The sequence below is a fragment of the Pomacea canaliculata genome, linkage group LG7 (genome assembly GCF_003073045.1).
Source record: "Pomacea canaliculata isolate SZHN2017 linkage group LG7, ASM307304v1, whole genome shotgun sequence".
Taxonomy (NCBI): Eukaryota; Metazoa; Mollusca; class Gastropoda; order Architaenioglossa; family Ampullariidae; genus Pomacea; species Pomacea canaliculata.
In genome coordinates this window covers 29415336-29433526 of record NC_037596.1, presented here as the reverse complement: position 1 = coordinate 29433526, position 18191 = coordinate 29415336, and the positions used below count along the sequence as shown (strand labels likewise).

Genomic DNA, 18191 nt, shown 5'->3' with positions numbered 1-18191 from the left:
TACCAAGGTTGTATCTAATATACCAATATCATGTTCTTTTTAAAGCAGTTTAATGACGACGATGACGATGACGATGATTCCGACGACAGCGACGACCACGACGATGATGATGGCCATGTCCACCCCAGTTCTTACGTAGCGTAGAAAGAAAGGATAAAAGTGTTATGTTTTAAGTACTCATTAAAAGAAGTAAAACAAAAATAGAAAAATGAAATAAAGAAACAACAGCAACAACAAAAACAACACAAACCCTGTCTTTCCTCCGTATCTCTCTCTATCTCTCACAAAAATACACAAACATAGAAAGACACACCTCTTTATAAGTAAAGAAATGAAAAAAAGCTGACGGTTGTTCAAAAATAATCATTTTTCACCGAAGTTCAACAATAGTCTGGCTTACATTTGTTATTAAACGCTGGAATTAACTTTTCGCACTAATGAAAAATCTGTTTTGGGTTTTTTTTTTTCGCGTAAATGTACTTGACTTCAATTTAAAGAGGTAGTTCAATTTTGTGTGTTGTGTCTTTTATATCTCCCTTCACGCTGTATTCTCTGCAAGTAAAAGTTATATTTGTTGCAATGTTTTTCTAACGACCTTTCGACACTGTGCAGACTGAAGTCGTTTACTCCCTTAGTCAGAAATCGACATTCTAACAAACCAATAGGCATCAAAACATTTACTTCAAACAAAAACAAATGATTTTACAACAGGGTCAACTGAAGAAATACGGAATGACAGTTTATCTCAAAAACTTGCTGCCAACATTTACTGTGGTCAATGAGCTGTGTCTAACACACAAGCTGCTCTGAAGGAGTTGAGACTCCTTAGTCATTATTGCACAAAACAAAAGCTTCAATGAGACAGAACAACAAAAACTGAAGCACACAGAATATAAAAAAGGATTATGTGATAAGAAACAATACTCAGAAGATTAATGCATTTTGTGGTATGTATTACTTTCACAATTGTTATGCCAGCAGTGATTTTCTTTTTGACATCTGGGTTGTTTATTTATTTATCTGTTGATTACTAATCAATATATCAATATATCTACTCCGCCTTCCTGTCTACTGACCACACACACACACAACAACTCAAGTTGTTTTTACTCCACTGTAAGTAGTTTGTAAACTGAAAAAAAATCTTCTGAAAACTTGAAAAGATTTTCATCACTGTGAAGAATAAAGAAGGCACGAGGATAGCTGATTCTACTACAGGAATTGAAGATGCAAAATTTTTATGTTTGAATGTTTGCTTTTTGATTAGAATATATTATGTCTTTCCATCTGACTTCTTAACACCAGAAGCAAAACTCTCTTGATTTTTCTTTTGGTGGCAGAGGAAGTCATTTTTTTTTTCTATAAAGTATAGTAGTAGTAGAAACACTGTAATTTTTTTTTTCGTATAATAACATTTTAAATGTGTGTGTGGATTTTAATGACTGCACTTTCTATCTACGTAAACACTTTTGACCAAACATGGCATGAAATTATAATTGTATAAATTTACATATCCTAATGGTCAGACACCTACATTTTTCTTTTATCTTTGTAACAACGTTAATCAGATAAAGTGTCGATATTAAAATAGATTCTTACGACAGAATTAATGAAAAAAAAAATTTAAAGTGCTAAACAATTTAATAATTCAATATATTATAAATTCTGATGAAATTGCCATTTAAAAATTTTATCCAACCCTTTTCTAAATGATTGAGTTTTGCACAACACGACGGAAAAGAGTTAAAAAGGTTATATTTCAATCTAATTAACAGTATAACGAGTATGGTAATTATTGAACCACTACAATTTGTTAATTTGTGTAAATGTGTAGTTATAAAATATTGTGATAATGAAATATTGCAAATTTTTTAAGCCCCGTTTCTTCAACTACCAATTCCTCACGATAAGTCAAAACTGAGATTTTATTAATAATTCATAAATGTTGTTGCTACCTCTCTTATTATAAGTTCTTATCATCGATATCTGCTTACAGAACACATAACGAAAAGCCACTATCGTTCATTTCAAACATTTTGAATTTTATTAGAAACTCTGTCCGGTGTCTTTCTTTTGTATAGCCTTAGTTGCTGCAACATCAGCTCCCTTCATCTGTCAGGTGTCGCATGTATCAGCCTGTTAAGCTGCATATAAGGCTACAATCTCGTTTTCGATGCCATCGTTTACCTGCCAAAACCAAAATGTGATTACTTGTGACCAGTTACATCAACCAGATTATTTACATTCTGTACTGTACTTGAAAAAGTTGAGAGGAATCTTTTTAACTGCGATGGGAGAATCACTCAAAGGTGTTCAAGGAAAGTTCAAAGTTCGTGCCTTTACTCCTGCTGTGTTATCGAGTGCCCCATCTCTTACGATGATTTGTAGGGGTGGAGCTGCTTGTTCCGATCGGTACCAGTTAATGATGATGATGATGATAAAGTGGAGGAAGTGGCGGAGGAGGAGGAGGAGGAGGAGTAGTAGGATTAGTAGTAGGAGAAAGAGTAGGACAGAGAGGAGAAGGTGCACGAATGCTTGGAGAAGGAGGAAGGTAAAAAAAGCATGAGGATGATGGTGATGATGACAATTACGTTTTATGACAACGAGGGTAGTAAATGCAACCTCTTCCTTCTCCGATTCGTATATTCGGATATGACTACTCAATAGCAGCAGTAGTAGTTTATCTTAAAATTCGGCACGTGTATCTGTCTGTGTGTCTGTGTGTTTTTCCTTCTTTCTTTCTGTCTGTCTGATATTACCTGTGGAAGAGCAGCAAACCAATCTTCAAGAGTGATTTCACCGTCATCTGAAAATTCAATTCAGTTCTTTAAAAAGTGGAACTCACAAAATAAAACGATTTTAAAATTAAGCACTCGACATATTTTAAAACGGCTTAGCTAAGTGCATATTTGAAAACACTACATGAAATCCAAAAACGCAAATATTATTGTTCAACTATAAAAAGATCGTAGTTTTAATTGTCCTGTGTACTTTATTCTGTAGGTATGAGGTGGAAAGACTTTTTGTTCTTGCCTTTTAATTTCCTGGTGTCAAAGGTCTTTACTTACTGTCAGGGTCGAGGATGTCAAAAAGCACAGGAGCAATTGACAGAGAGATCACGCCGTCAGCAGCGCCATCTAGTTTGTCGTAGTAGTTGAAATTACCCTGAATTACAAGCTCGGGTGTCCCGGGTAGCTGAGTAGCTGTATACTCTTCAATGGATATGCTTCCGTCGTCTGCGAAAGAGATTTGTGAAAACAATTCAGAAATGTCTTCAGTTTAATACGCATTAATACTCATTCTCAGACCGACTAATAAGCATCAACATTTTTTTTTTATTATTCCAAATATAAGATGTTTAAAATGTAAATTATGTACACAGTTTTCTGTTCTACAGAGCGCTTGTCGGTAGCCTTAACAGAGATAGTAAGTAAAATTGGTTAAAAAATTCAGATAATTAAACGCGAAAGATTAAAAAGGGATTAACGACTATGCTGTCATCGACGACGACGATGATGACGATAATGGCGATTACTGTTTGTGTCAGTCTTTGCGATGAAAGTCGACATCTCCTCAGGCCGTACAACCCCATCAGAGTCTAGGTCGGTAGCGTCAAAACCTGCTTCAGCTTCGTCGTAGTTCATCCTGAAAGAATAAATCAAACGGTTTAGTCGTCGTCTTATGTTAGTCATGCATCCATTTGTTACGGGTGTTAACAGGATGTGCTTATCGGTGCCTGTGTGTGCAGGGGGTGCTAGGTGTCTGTCCATGTTTTTGAGTACTTTTATTCATTACACTTCTTTATTGCTGTCAACTAATTGCTGTGAAACAGAGAAAAGTCTGAGTATATTTACCGAGCTTCTTTAAAAATCTTAAAAAGTCACTCAAAACTAATTTTTATCGTAAGTTTACAATCCTTTAAAATCCTTAAGGAAATGGGCGCTTACCCAAGTACCGCAGCTAGAAGACAGGAAAAAATAACAATCTTCATGATGAATATTGCCGATCAGTCCGCCCTGTCAACAACAAATTTGCATTAAGCAAATATGAGCGTGAAAGAACACATTGCACGTGTTGAATACAAGAAGCTTGCATCTTAAATAAGCTTTATTATATAAGGCATATAATAAGGTTTTTACATAATTTGTTTATCTTACAATGTATTTACCCTTTGAAGAAGAAGCAATTTAATGGAATTAAGAGAACTTTGGTTTTGATGTGTGTACGGTCAGTAGACAGCGGGACCGAATATATACTTTGATTCCCGAGGAACAAATAAATAAATAAATCAAGACTAAGCTTGTGATAAGAAAACCTTTGAACATTAAACACAAGACTATCCGATGATGTATGAGAAAACGCGGTGAACGCAGTTAATGATTTACTGTGAAATAATCTACGCGTGCTGGCAAACAATTTTCCAGGATTAATTATTTTCACAGTTCAGTGAATTTACAAATCTTTCACTTGCATTGATCTGCAGCAGGTCTAGTCACAGTAAGGATGTCTACAGGTGGACTGTTGTCTGTCTGCCAAGACCAACGCTTAGCCTCTTAGTGATCCGCTGTTAGTCTCGGCGAGCCGAAACAAAGAATGTGACTAAGCCGGAAGCTTTTTTGTCTAATGCCTCGTTTTAGCTGTTAACTCAAAAATAGTCTGCCAGCAGTCCAGGGATATTAGTTGGTGGTCACAGAAAGGAAAGAAAGAATATGATTTATAAAAAAATTTTTGTGCACGACAAAAACATCATATGGAGATGAGTTTGACAATTTTGAATAAATCGAAGATGTTAACGATTTCAGTGTAAAAGAACATAGTAATAACCAGGATGACAAGTACTTTCTCCTGTATGTTAGTATAAGTACAACCTAGAGACAGATCTGGTCCGAGTTAAAGACAACCTGTCTTGACTAAGGTAAACAGCCACAACACATCCTCTTGGACTGTAACTTCAGATGTGTGCCTCAGATGATCTCAAGAAATGTTTCTATGGATACTTGTTTAATCACAAGAATGAAGTTGATTGATTAAACATATTAATTCACCATGAAGCAATTACAGATTTTAATTTGGTTTTGCGCTGCACCAATTCAGAAAATAAAAAAGTCGGGGTTTATCCACAACTGCTTGACATATGGGCGTGTGAGAACATATTGCACGTGTTGAATAGATACCAGGTCAGGTGACAAAGGGTTAGTCACACTGATTCTGATGATGAATACTAGTTTTTATATTTGGTTTAAGACGAGTCAGCACTTCAGTAGACCGTACAACTCATCGCTGTTCAGTCGAGACCGTTGGAAAATCGTCTAATTCAAGATGACAAACTGTGTTTACTTTTAGTTTCAATCGTGAATGATCTACTCATCAACTGGTCTGCATGGGTTAGTTTATATTCAAAATTTTCAATTGTAAAAAATAGAAGCTGAAGCAATGTAAGCTGTATTGCATAACATATAAAATTTTTTACATCTTACGATGTACTTACTGTTTGAAGCAGAAGCAAGTCAGTGGGACCAAGAGAACTTGGGTTGTGGTGTGTGTAAAGAGATGGCAGGATGAAATATATACTGTGATTCGCGAGTAAGAGATTTGTAACTTAAGACTAAGCTTGTCATAAGGAAACCAACAGTCCCTTTAAACTGTAAGTAAATCTGACAGGTGATGGGGTGCTAAACGATAAATACAAGACAATCTCATGATGGATGGAAAGAAGTGGCGAGAGTTAGCAATCACATTATGTGAAAAATAATCCTTTTCTAGCAATAAACCTTCCAGCAATAATTCCACGTATACAGTTTTACATTTCAGTGAATTTACGATTTTTTTCTCACTGTCATTGATATGTGCTTTATTGTAGGTGTAGGCGTCAGGCAGGGGAGGCAATAAGCCGTATCGTGGCAAGTGTCTAGTTGCCGAACTTGATCCTTAGACGTGGAACTCAATATTGTATGTTATTTTCTTTGATGCATGTGTATATACTAAGTTTGTGGAAGCCAATATCATGTGCCTCTTTAAGCAGTTTAATGACGACGACGACGACGACGATGACGATGATTCCGACGACAACGACGACGACGACGACGATGATGGCCATGTCCACCCCAGTTCTTACGTAGAGTAGAAAAAACGATAAAAGTGTTATGTTTTAAGTACTCATTAAAAGAAGTAAAAAAACATGCTGCCAACATTTACTGTGGTCAGTGAGCTGTGTCTAACACACAAGCTGCTCTGAAGGAGTTGAGCCTCCTTAGCCATTATTGCACGAAACAAAAGTTTCCATGAGACAAGAGAACAAAACCTGAAGCACACAGAATATAAAAAAGGATTATGGGATAAGAAACAATACTCAGAAGATTAATGCATTTTGTGGTCCGCATTACTTTCACAATTGTTATGGCAGCAGAGATTTTCTTTTTGACAAGTGGGTTGTTTATTATTTTATCTGTTGATTACTAATCAATATATCTACTTCGCCTTCCTGTCTATGGACCGCACGCACATACAGACACAACAACTCATGTTGTCATAACTCCACAGACTCGCGATTGCTTCATAACTGTAAGTACTTTGTAAACCAAAAAAAATTCTTCTGGAAACATGAAAAGATTTTCATCAATGTAAAGAATAAAGAAGGTATGAGGATAGCTGATTCTGCTACCGAATTGAAGATTTTATATGGGAATTAACCGGACTCATGTCACATAAGTTATTCCTCATTAAATGTGTTAAAATAGTTATATTTCAATATAAATAACAGTATAACGAGTATGCTATTTTTTGACCCACTACAATTTGTGAATTTGTGTAAATGTGTCGGTAGAAAATGTTGTGATAATCAAATATTGCAAATTTCTTAAGCATCATTTCTCAAACTATCAATTCACGGAAAGTCCAAATAGGGATATTTTGAATAATTCAATTATGTTGTTGTTGACTCTCTTATTATGGGTTCTTTTCTTAATTATCTTCTTACAGAACACATAACGAAAAGCCGTCATCATTCATTTGTTTGAATTTTATTAGAAGTCTCTGTCAGGTGTCTTGCTGTTGTATAGCCATAGTTACTGAAGCATCAGCTCCTTTCCTCTGTCAGGTGTATCAGCCTGTTAAGCTGCATATAAGGCCATAATCTCGTTTTGGATGCCATCGTTTACCTGCCAAAACCAAAATATGATGACATGTTACCAGTCGCATTATTTTCATTCTGTACTGTACTTGACAAAGTTAAGAATCTTTTTAATTATTTACTTTATATGTAAAGTTTTCAAGCTCTTACTCACGATGAGGCCATCAAAGTTTGCTTGGCGTGAGATATATGGAAATAAGCCGACAATATATATATATATTCCTTTTACTTGTAAATCTGTATTTATTTATTGTAATATTTTTATTTAAAATTCATATCGTACATGAAGTGATAACTGAATAGTTTCAATTAAATCCCTTAAACACAGCAGAAAACCTCGTTAACAAGCATCAAAGAGGGGTAGGTATGCACGATGGGAGAATTACTCAGAGGTGCTCAAGAATAGTACAAAGTTCGCGACTTTACTCCTCCTTAATCCCCATACCTTACGTTCAGTTTACGGGTCGACCTGCTTGTTTGATGATGATGATGATGATGATGACGATGATGAGGAGGAGGAGGAGGAGGAGGAGGAGGAGGAAGAGAAAGAAAAGAAAAAGAACGAATTCGTCGAGGATGACGAAGGTAGAGTATGAAGATAGTGATGATGACAATAATGGTTATTGAAGGTGAGGGCTTTAAAAGCAATTTCTTCCTTTCCCGATTCATATAGTCGGATATATGAACAGCGGCAGTTATTCATCTTAAAATACGGCACGCGCGTGTGTGTGTGTGTGTGTATCTGTTAGTGTGTCTGTATGTCGGTCGCTCTGTCGGTCTGATATTACCTGTGGAAGAGTAATAAACCATTCATCAAGTGTGATTTCACCGTCACCTGAAATTTCAATTCAGTTGTTTTAGAAGTGAAGCTCACAACTCACAAAATAAAACGATTTTAAAATTAAGCACTCGATATATTTTAAAACGGTTTACCTAAGTGCATATTTTAAAACCCTAAATAAAATTCAAAACCACAAATGTTATTGTTCAACTATCAAAAGATCTTTTCTTCAAGTGTCCTAGGTACGATATTCTGCAGGTATGAGGTGGAAATACATTTTGTTCCTGGCCTTTAATTTCTTTGTGTCAAAGCAGTCACACTCACCGTTAGCGTCGAAGATGTGAAACAGCACAGGAGCAACGGACAGAGAGATGACACCGTCAGCAGCGCCATCTAGTTTGTCGTAGTAGTTGAAAGTACCCTGAATTACAATCTCGGGAGTCCCGGGTAGCTGAGTAGCTGCAATTTCTTCAATGGATATGATTCCGTCGTCTGCAAATAAAATTTGAAAACAATTCCAACAATGAAGCGTGTGCTTAATAAGCCTTAACCTTTTTATTATTCTTATTCCAAATATAAGTTCCTGAAAATGTAAATTACATACACAGATTTTGTGATATAGAGTCCTCGTGGGTAGCCTTAATGGAATTAATAAGTAAAATTGGTAAAGAAAAATGAGATACTAGAATGCGAACGATTAGAAAGGGATTAACGGTATGCTGTCGTCGCTAACAACGACGATGATGATGATGATGATAATGACGATTACTGTTTAGGTCGTTTTGTTCGATGGAAGTCAGCAGCTCCTCTGGCCGTACAACCCCATCACCGTCTAGGTCGTTAGCGTCAAAACCTGCTTTATCTTCGTCGTAGTCCACCCTGAAAGAGTAAATAAAATGATTTAGTCGTCGTCTTATGTTAGTCCATTTGTTAAGGATGTTAACAGGATGTGCTTTTGGTGCCTCTGTGTGTGTGTGTAGGGGGCTACTAGGTATTGTCCGAGATTTAATTACTCTTATTCATTACATTTTTACTGCTTTAATTTGAAAAAGGGAAGAGGCTAAGAATATTTACCGAATTTTTTTTACAATCTTTAATCGTCACTCATAACTAGTTTAGAATTCTCTAAAAGCCGTAAACAAATGTGCTCTTACCCAAGAACTGCAGCTAGAAGACAGGAGAGAATGACAACCTTCATGATGAAATTGCCGATTAGTCCGCCCTGTCAATACAAATGTTACACATTATCTCTTGATATTTTTGGATTGTTAACTTTTTTATAAGTCTTGCTTTTATTACTTTTCTTGGACAACAACCATAACGGGGTGTACCTCAGATGATCTGAGGAAATCTCAAGAAGCGTGCACCATATATAAGGATTATTGTATAAGGCATATAATAAGGTTTTTAAAGAATTTTTTCATCTGTCATTCTATTACCGTTTGAAGAAGAAACAATCCAACTGAGTTAAGAGAACGTGGGTTGTGATGTGTGTACGGTCAGTAGATGGCGGGATCGAATTTACACTTTGATTCCTGAGGAACAAACCAAAAAATCAAGATGAAGCTTGTGATAAGGACAACCTCTGCTGACTTGTAATCTGTAAGTACGGTTGACAGGTGAGTGTTTGCCTAACAATAAAGACAAGACTATCCCATGATGTATGAGAAAACGTGGTGAATGTGGTTAAATTTTCTCTGCAAAATAATCTGCTCCTGCTGGCAATCAATTTTCAATCAATGTGTCTTGTTATTTATTTTTAGAGTTCAGTGAATTTATGAATCTTTTACTTGCATTGATCTGCAGCAGGTCTAGTCACACTGTGTCTTTGCTTGTATGTGTAGGAGTCAGGCAGGGGAGACAATAAGCCGTGTCGTGTCAAGTGTCTAGTTGTCGGACTTGATCCATAGACGTACACACGTGGAACTCAACATTGTATGTTATTTTCTTTGGTGCATGTGTATATGCTGAGGTTGTACAGGTGAATATCATGTACTTCTCACACCAATTTAATAACGACTACGACGACGATTACGATGGTGATGATTTCCATACATAGAAGAAACAAGTTAATAATAACATGCGATTCCTGTCGTGTGTTCATTTAAGGATCAAGTCCTCCAAGAAGCCATATGCTACTGTTCATTGTTTCCCCTGTTGTACGCCAACAGCTACTCATGATATTTTAAAGACAGAAAAAATTCGTCGTAATGTTGCACATTCGAATGACAATCTACCTACTTTCTAGAACTTGTGGGTGTCATTATTTACTAAAGTGTATTCTTGCTACAGTCAACCTACAGCATCACCAATCAGCTCTTGCACAGAGCAGAAACCCCGTTTGTCTTGTTTTTACTTTTTTGTGACATTTTTGACATTTTTGACAAATAAGTCATCATAAGCAGTAAGAAAGGTAGTGAAGAGAAAATTAGCACCATGACAGAGATTTAAATGTTCAAAAGTTCTTTTATGCACAAAATAAATAAAGCGTTTACAGTTAATGTTAATATAAGAATAAATTCTTACCTCTCAATTCAAAGGTAGGCAAGGAAAACCAAGAAGTCGAGTGTTTACCAGGCAAAAGCAGAGCAAAATATATACTCTACCTCTTGACAAAAAGAGGAATAAGCCAATGTTTAGATGTTGACATAACAAATACAACTGCTTTAAAGCATTGTTTATCATCAACACTTGACCGCTTCATGAACCATAAATCACACGTGTTCAGGAATTTTTTTTACGCTTTTTCTCTCAGTGGCACAATCACGTACTGTGAAAGCACATGTGAAAGGAGAATAATAATAATAATACATTCCCCTCCATCAAAGACAGGCTCAAAACATTGGTTTTAAAAGCAAATAATTATGTAGGTGACGATAGATAGCTAAGCCTTACATGCTTAAAAGTTAAATGCAGTTAGCAGGCGATATACAGGCTTGCTGAACCCTTGTAGCTGACGAAACACTCACAGGTATAATAATAATAATAATAATAATAATAATAATAATAATAATAATAATAATAATAATAATAATAATAATAATAATAATAATAATAATAATAATAATAATAATAATAATAATAATAATAATAATAATAAACAAATTTCTCTTTACATCTCGTGAGGCTGGCAATAGGACTTGGTGGCGTGACAATGTTCACACGTGCGTTTTTCGACATTTAATTTTTTTTATACACTTAAAAAAGCGAAATCCAGCCTTCAGAGCTATTTCTGTTTAAAATATCCACACAACATCACAAAACGCAAAGGACTAAGTATTTTGTATTAATAGGAAATCTCAATATTATAAAAACAGATTTTTTTATTGTGACAGACAAAACGAGTACACAGAATAATGTTTAAAGAAGACAGAAAAAAATTGAATGGCAACCTTCAAAGAACAGACAGGCTTTCAGATGAGGGATAGGGGAAGAGAAAGGAGATCCTATGGAGTACATTTGATTAAAGGGTTTGTGAACATGTGTGTTTAACTGACAATATTCATAACTTCGTATGATTACAACATATTTTAACCTCTTTCAATGACTTAATACAAATTTTAAATTTACTAACACCGGACTATCATAAAATTAAAAAAGATGTATGTGACAACTTTGTTATACTTCTTGCTGCTGGAAAGCCACATAAAGCTGTTCTACTATATTGTCTACAATACTATAAAAACCTAAGATAACTGGCTCTTACCCAAGTACAGTAGCTAGAAGATCAAACAAAATGACAATGTTCATTAGGAAATCTGCCAGTGATTGCACATCATATCTGGTTTAATATTGACCTAATATAACTATTGAGTATTGATATGTGTCGGTCTTAAATTCAAAACCCAGATAAAATAATTAACAGAAGTTAACAAAATAGTTGTAATAGAAATATTTAGGTATATATCTTGCTAAACAAACACATATGCACACAAGTTCTTTAATCAAATGCTAACGTCTTTACCGGTAAATGTGTTTTTGTTTTATAAAAACAACCACAGAAAGGAAAAGATATATTCTGTATACGGTAAACAGAACGTAAATTCTTTAAAGCTAAGTTCTTACCTCACGAAGTACATAGAGCAAGGAATTCTAAGAAATCATATTCTGGTGTTTATTAGGGAGATGGAATGGCACAATATATATTCAGCTTCTTGATAAAAAGATAAATAAAAAATGTCTAGAAATTAAAATAAAAAATCCAACTGCCAGCAATAGTTACTTATTACTAACACCTGACCACTTCATGAGCCATAAATCCGTGTGTATGAGAGAGAGAATATGATTTACAAAAACAATAAAACAATAATTAATTTTTTTGTGCACGAAATAAAAATCGTACAGAAATGAGCTTAAAACTTGAATAAATCGAAGATGTCAATGATTACAATATAAAATAACATGGTAGTAACCAAGATGCCTGTAGGAGAGATTGATATCTAACCTAGAAAATAATCTATGACGAATGAAAGACAGCCTGGTTAAACTAAGATATATGGACACAATACCTCCTCTTAGACTATAAGGAAAAAATTTTTTTTTAGCTTACAATGTATTCATCGTTTAGAGAAGAAGCAATTCAATAGAACCAAGAAAACGTGGGTTGTGATGTGTGTACGGTCAGTAGATAGAGGGACCGAATTTACACTTTGATTCCTGAGGAACAAACCAAAAAACTAAGACTAAGCTTGTGATAAAGAAAACATCTGCTGCCTTGTAATCTATAAGTTTGACAGGTGAGTGTTTGCCTAACAATAAACACAAGACTATCCCATGAAGTATGAGAAAACGTGGTGAATGTTATACGGAAAAATAATCTGCGCGTGTTTTCAAAGGATTTTGCAGAATTGTGTGTTATTATTTATTTTCACAGTTCCATGGATTTACGAATCTTTCACTTGCATTGATCTGCAGCAGATGTAGTATTTTAGTGTATTTGTGTGCGCAGGCGTCAGGCAGGGGAGACAATAAGCCGTGTCGTGGCAGGTGGCTGGTTGCCGGACTTTGTCTTTAGACGCACACATGGCGCTTATTATTGTATGTCACTATCTTTGGTGCATGTGAGGGTTTTAAAGCTAATATAATGTGACTCTTACAGTAGTTAAATGACAACGACGACGACCATGATGATGATGATGACGACGTCCATCCCCGTTCTCAAGTAGCGTACAAAGAAACGATAAAAATGTTATGTTTTAAATACTCATTGGAAGAAGAAAAATACAAATAGAAAATGAAGGAAAGAATAAATAACAACACACAATGTCTTTCTCTCACTATCTCTATCTCTCAAACAAACACAAACACTGAGAGACACACCTGCTAAAGAATGTAGAAAAAACTGACGGCTATTCAATATTTTACAAAAGTTCATCAGTAGTCTTTCTTTCTTTTGTTCTTTGACGCTGGAATTAACTTTTTGCTCTAAGAAATTATAGTAATTATGTTTACGAAAATTTTGGTTTTATTTGCTTAAATGTACTTTACTTCCTGTTTGTGTCTTGTACGTGTCTCTCATTATGCTGTATACCAATCACATAAAAGTTTTATTTTTTGAATTTTTTTGCAAACGACCGTTTGAAACTCTTTAGACTAAAGTCGTTTACTCCCTTAGTCAGAAATCAACCTTCTACAAACAACTAGGTATCAAAACTAAAAATCAAACCCCACTATTTTACAACAAGGTCGGCTAAAGAGATATGGCATGACTGTTTTTCTCAAAAACCTTCTCCCAACATTTACTGTGGTCAATGAAATGTATCGAACGCTCAAGCAGCTTTGAAAGACGAGTTGAGCCTCCTTAGTCATTATTGCATAAAACAAAAGTTTTAATGAGACAAGAGAATAAAACCTGAACCACACAGAATATAAAAAAGGGATTATGTGATAAGAAACAATATTCAGAAGACTAATACAATTTGGGGTCCACAGTATTTTTTCACAATTGTTATGGCGCAGAGATTTCCTTTCTGACAAGTCGATTCATGCTTTATTTATTTGTAAATTACTAATTAATGTATCTACTTCGTCCTCCTGTCTACTGACCGCACACACCACAATTCATGTTGTCTTGACTCAGTCTCGCGATCGCTTCATAACTATAAGGACTGTCTAAACAAGCCAATAAATATGAAGATAATTAAGTCTATAGGTCAGAAATTTTTCAGCCTACAAAGACATTAATAAACCTTTAAATAAAGGCAACCTAAACTGTCTTACCAGGTGACAATAAACAGCCAAATGAGAAATTGTGAAATATATTTCATTTGTTTTCGTGTATTAAAGCGAGACGCAAAGTAGATAAACAGGAAATTGGTTTAAAATCAAGCCCGAGGTAGAATGTAGGAAAAAATGTAAAGTGTTAAACAATTTAATACATTTAATGTACCATAAATTCTAATTAAATTGCCATTTTAATTTTGTTTCCAGCCTTTTTATCAATAATTTAGTTTTACGTGGCACGACGGAAAAGAGTAAAAATAGTTACATTTTAATATAATTAACAGCAGAACGAGTATGGTAATTATTGACCGACTACAACGTGTGACTTTGTGCGAATATGAAGGTTTAAAATGTTGTGATAAGGAAATAATGTAAACTATTTTAAGCTCCGTTTCTCCAGCTTTCGATTCTTCATGTCAAGTCAAAAATGAGATCTTATTAATAACTCAGTTATGTTGTTGTTGTTGTTGTTGTTGTTGTTGTTGTTGTTGTTTCCTGTCATTTATCATCATTATCTGCTTACACAACACATAACGAAAAGCTACCATCGTTCATTTCAAACATTTTGAATTTTATTAGAAGTCTCTGTCAGGTGTCTTGCTGTTATATAGCCTTGGTTGCCAAAACATCAGCTCCCTTCATCTGTCAGGTGTCGCATGTATCAGCCTGTTAAGCTGCATATAAGGCCGCAATCTCGTTTTCGATGCCATCTATTACCTGCCAAAACCAAAATATGATTACATGTGACCAGTTACATCAATCACATTATCTTCATTCTGTACTGTACTTGACAAAGTTAAGAAGAATCTTTTTAATTACTTACATTCTATGTAATGTTTTCAAGCTCTTATTCAAGATGAGGCCATCAAAGTTTGCATGGCGTGAGATATATGGAAATCAGCCGAAAATATTTATATATATACTCCTTTTAGTTGTAAATCTGTATTTATTGTACTACTTTAAAAGTTTTATTTAAAATTCATATCTTACATAAAGTGATAACTGAACTGTTTCAATTAAATCCCTTAAACGCAGCAGAAAACCTGGTTAACAAGCATCAAAGAGGGGTAAGTATGCACGATGGGAGAATTACTCAGTGTTCAAGAATAGTTCAAAGGTCACGACTTTACTCCAGCTTCTCCCCATATCTTGCGTTCAGTTTACGGGTCGACCTGCTTGTTCCGATCGATACCAGTTAGGATGATGATGATGATGATGATGATGATGATGATGATGAGGAGGAGGAGGAGGAGGGAAGGAGGAGGAGGAGGAGGAGGAGGAAGAGAAAGAAGAGAAAAAGAACGAATTCGTCAAGGATGAAGAAGCAATCTCTTCCTTTCCCGATTTATATAGTCGGATATGACTATACTCAACAGCCGCAGTTATTCATCTTAAAATACGGAACGTGTGTGTGTGTGTGTGTGTGTGTGTGTGTGTGTGTGTGTGTGTGTGTGTGTGTGTGTGTGTGTGTGTGTGTGTGTGTGTGTGTGTGTGTGTGTGTGTGTGTGTCTTAGTGTGTCTGTGTGTCTGTCTCTCTTTCTGTGTGCGTGCTTGTCTGTCTGTCTGATATTACCTGTAGAAGAGTCATAAACCAATCTTCAACTGTGATTTCACCGTCACCTGAAAATTCAATTCAGTTGTCTTAGAAGTGAAGCTCACAACTCACAACATAAACTGATTTTAAAATTTCAAAACCACAAATGTTATTGTTCAACTATCAAAAGATCTTTTCTTCAAGTGTCCTATGTACGATATTCTGTAGGTATGAGTTGGAAATATATTTTGTTGCTGCCCTTTAATTTCTTTGTGTCAAAGCACTCACACTCAGCATCAGCGTCGAGGATGTCAAAAAGCACAGGTGCAACGGACAGAGAGATCACGCCGTCAGCAGCGCCATCTAGTTTGTCGTAGTAGTTGAAATTACCCTGAATTACAATCTCGGGTGTCCCGGGTACCTGAGTAGCTGTATCCTCTTCAATGGTTATGTTTCCGTCGTCTGCAAATAAAATTTGAAAACAATTCCAACAATTAAGCATGTGCTTAATAAGCATGAACCTTATTATTATTTTTATTCCAAGTATAAGTTCCTTAAAATGTAAATTATATACACATATTTTGTGCTATAGACTGCAGGGCTTCTGCTTTAGCAAAAAATTGCGTACAGTACGCATTAAAAGTTCGGAGGACCCCTTCAATTTTCGTCGATGGGGTCCCATTCAAAGTTGGGCGAAGAACAGGGACCCCTTACAAATCTGAAGAAGGGGTCCCTGGGACCCCAAAGAATTTAGCCTTAGCAGAAGCCCTGATTAATAGAGTCCTCGTGGGTAGCCTTAATGGAATTAATAAGAAAAATTGGTAAAAAAAATGAGATACTAGAATGCGAACGATTACAAAGGGATTAACGGTATGCTGTCGTCGCTAACAACGACGATGATGATGATGATGATAATAACGATTACTGTTTAGGTCGTTTAGTTCGATCAAAGCCAGCAGTTCCTCTGGCCGTACAACCCCATCATCGTCTAGGTCGAGAGATTCGAAACCTCTTTTAAATGCGTAGTATTCCACCCTGAAAGAGTAAATAAAATGGTTTAGTCGTCGTCTTATTTTAGTCATGCATCCATTTGTTAAGGATGTTAACAGGATGTGCTTTTGGTGCCTGTGTGTGTGTATTGGGGGTACTAGGTATTGTCCAAGATTTAATTACTCTTATTCATTATATTTTTACTGCTTGAGTGTTCAAAAGGGAAACGTGTAAGAATATTCACCTTTCTTTAAAAAATCTTCAAACGTCACTAGTTTAGAATTCTCTAAAAGCCTTTAAGAAATGAGCGCTTACCCAAGTACCGCAGCTAGAAGACAGTAGAGAATAACAACCTTCATGATGAAATTGCCGATTAGTCCGCCCTGTCAACAACAAAAGTGACACATTATCTCTGATATTTTTGGATTGTTAACTTGTTTTTATTAGTCTTGATTTTATTACTTTTCCTACACTACAACAATAACGGGGTCTACCTCAGATAATCTGAGGAAATCTTTCCGAGGATACTTGTTTAGTCAGGAGACTGCAGCTGATGAATACAAATAATTTGGTATCAAGGAAATATTGCTTTTAACTGTTTTATGTGCTGCACTCATTTTACATATTGTGAACGATGGAAGGCTAACTTATTTGTTAATATTAAAGTTTTATAAGATTAAAAGACAAAAAATGTTTTACAGAGGGCTAAAATATCTGTTACTTTAACATGATATCGGTTCTTAAGGTCAAAAGTTGTACAAGTTCATTACTTAAATATGAGCGGGAGAGAACACATTGCATTTGTTGAATACAAGAAGTTTGCAAAATTTATTTTTACAGTTCAGTGAATTTACGAATCTTTTATTTGCATTGATCTGCAGCAGGTCTAGTCACAGTGTGTCTTTGCTTGTATGTGTAGGAGTCAGGCAGGGGAGGCAATAAGCCGTGTCGTGGCAAGTGTCTAGTTGTCGGACTTGATCCATAGACGTACACACGTGGAACTCAGCATTGTATGTTATTTTCTTTGGTGCCTGTGTATATACTGAGGTTGTACAGGCCAATATCATGTGCTTCTCACACCAATTTAATGACCAATTTAATGACGGCGACGACGATTACGATGATGATGATTTCCATACATGGAAGAAACAAGTTAATAATAACATGCGATTCCTGTCGTGTGTTTATTTAAGGATCAAGTCCAACAACAATACATAAGCAGTAAGAAAGGTAGTCATCAATTCTTACCTCTCAATTCAAAGGTAGGCAAGGAAAACCAAGAAATCGAGTGTTTAGCAGGCATAAGCAGGGCAAAATATATACTCTACCTCTTAACAAAAGACCAATAAGCCAATGCTTAGATGTTGACATAACAAATACAACTGTTTTAAAGCATTGTTTATCATTAACACTTGACCGCTTCATGACCCATAAATCGCAGGTGTTCATGATTTTTTTTCTTGTTTTTTTCTCTCAATGGCACAATCACGTGCTGTGAAAGCGTCGGAGAGGAGGAGGAGGAGGAGGAGGAGGAG

The 18191-nt window shown here is 35.6% G+C and overlaps 2 protein-coding genes across 3 annotated transcripts in view; both read right to left on the bottom strand.

The window, feature by feature from the left end:
• The window catches only part of LOC112569335, a 94198-nt gene that overhangs the window by 7124 nt on the left and 68883 nt on the right, over nucleotides 1–18191 (bottom strand). The window lies entirely within an intron of this gene.
• LOC112569360 lies at nucleotides 2022–5560 on the bottom strand. Its single transcript, XM_025247155.1, has 6 exons — nucleotides 5489–5560; nucleotides 3948–4016; nucleotides 3536–3645; nucleotides 3069–3236; nucleotides 2760–2806; nucleotides 2022–2187 (listed from the first exon to the last, which is right to left on the bottom strand). The coding sequence occupies exons 2-6, from the start codon at nucleotides 3989–3991 to the stop codon at nucleotides 2140–2142; spliced, it is 417 nt and encodes a 138-aa protein (XP_025102940.1). The 5' UTR covers nucleotides 3992–4016; nucleotides 5489–5560; the 3' UTR covers nucleotides 2022–2139.

Coding starts and splice junctions, on each gene's coding strand:
- LOC112569360 (XM_025247155.1), bottom strand. CDS start 3,991: ATGAAGATTGTTATTTTTTCCTGTCTTCTAGCTGCGGTACTTGG. Junction 2,807..3,068: donor TGACATCCTCGACCCTGACA/GTAAGTAAAGAC, acceptor TTGAATTTTCAG/ATGACGGTGAAATCACTCTT. Junction 2,188..2,759: donor GGTTTGCTGCTCTTCCACAG/GTAATATCAGAC, acceptor TGGTTTTGGCAG/GTAAACGATGGCATCGAAAA.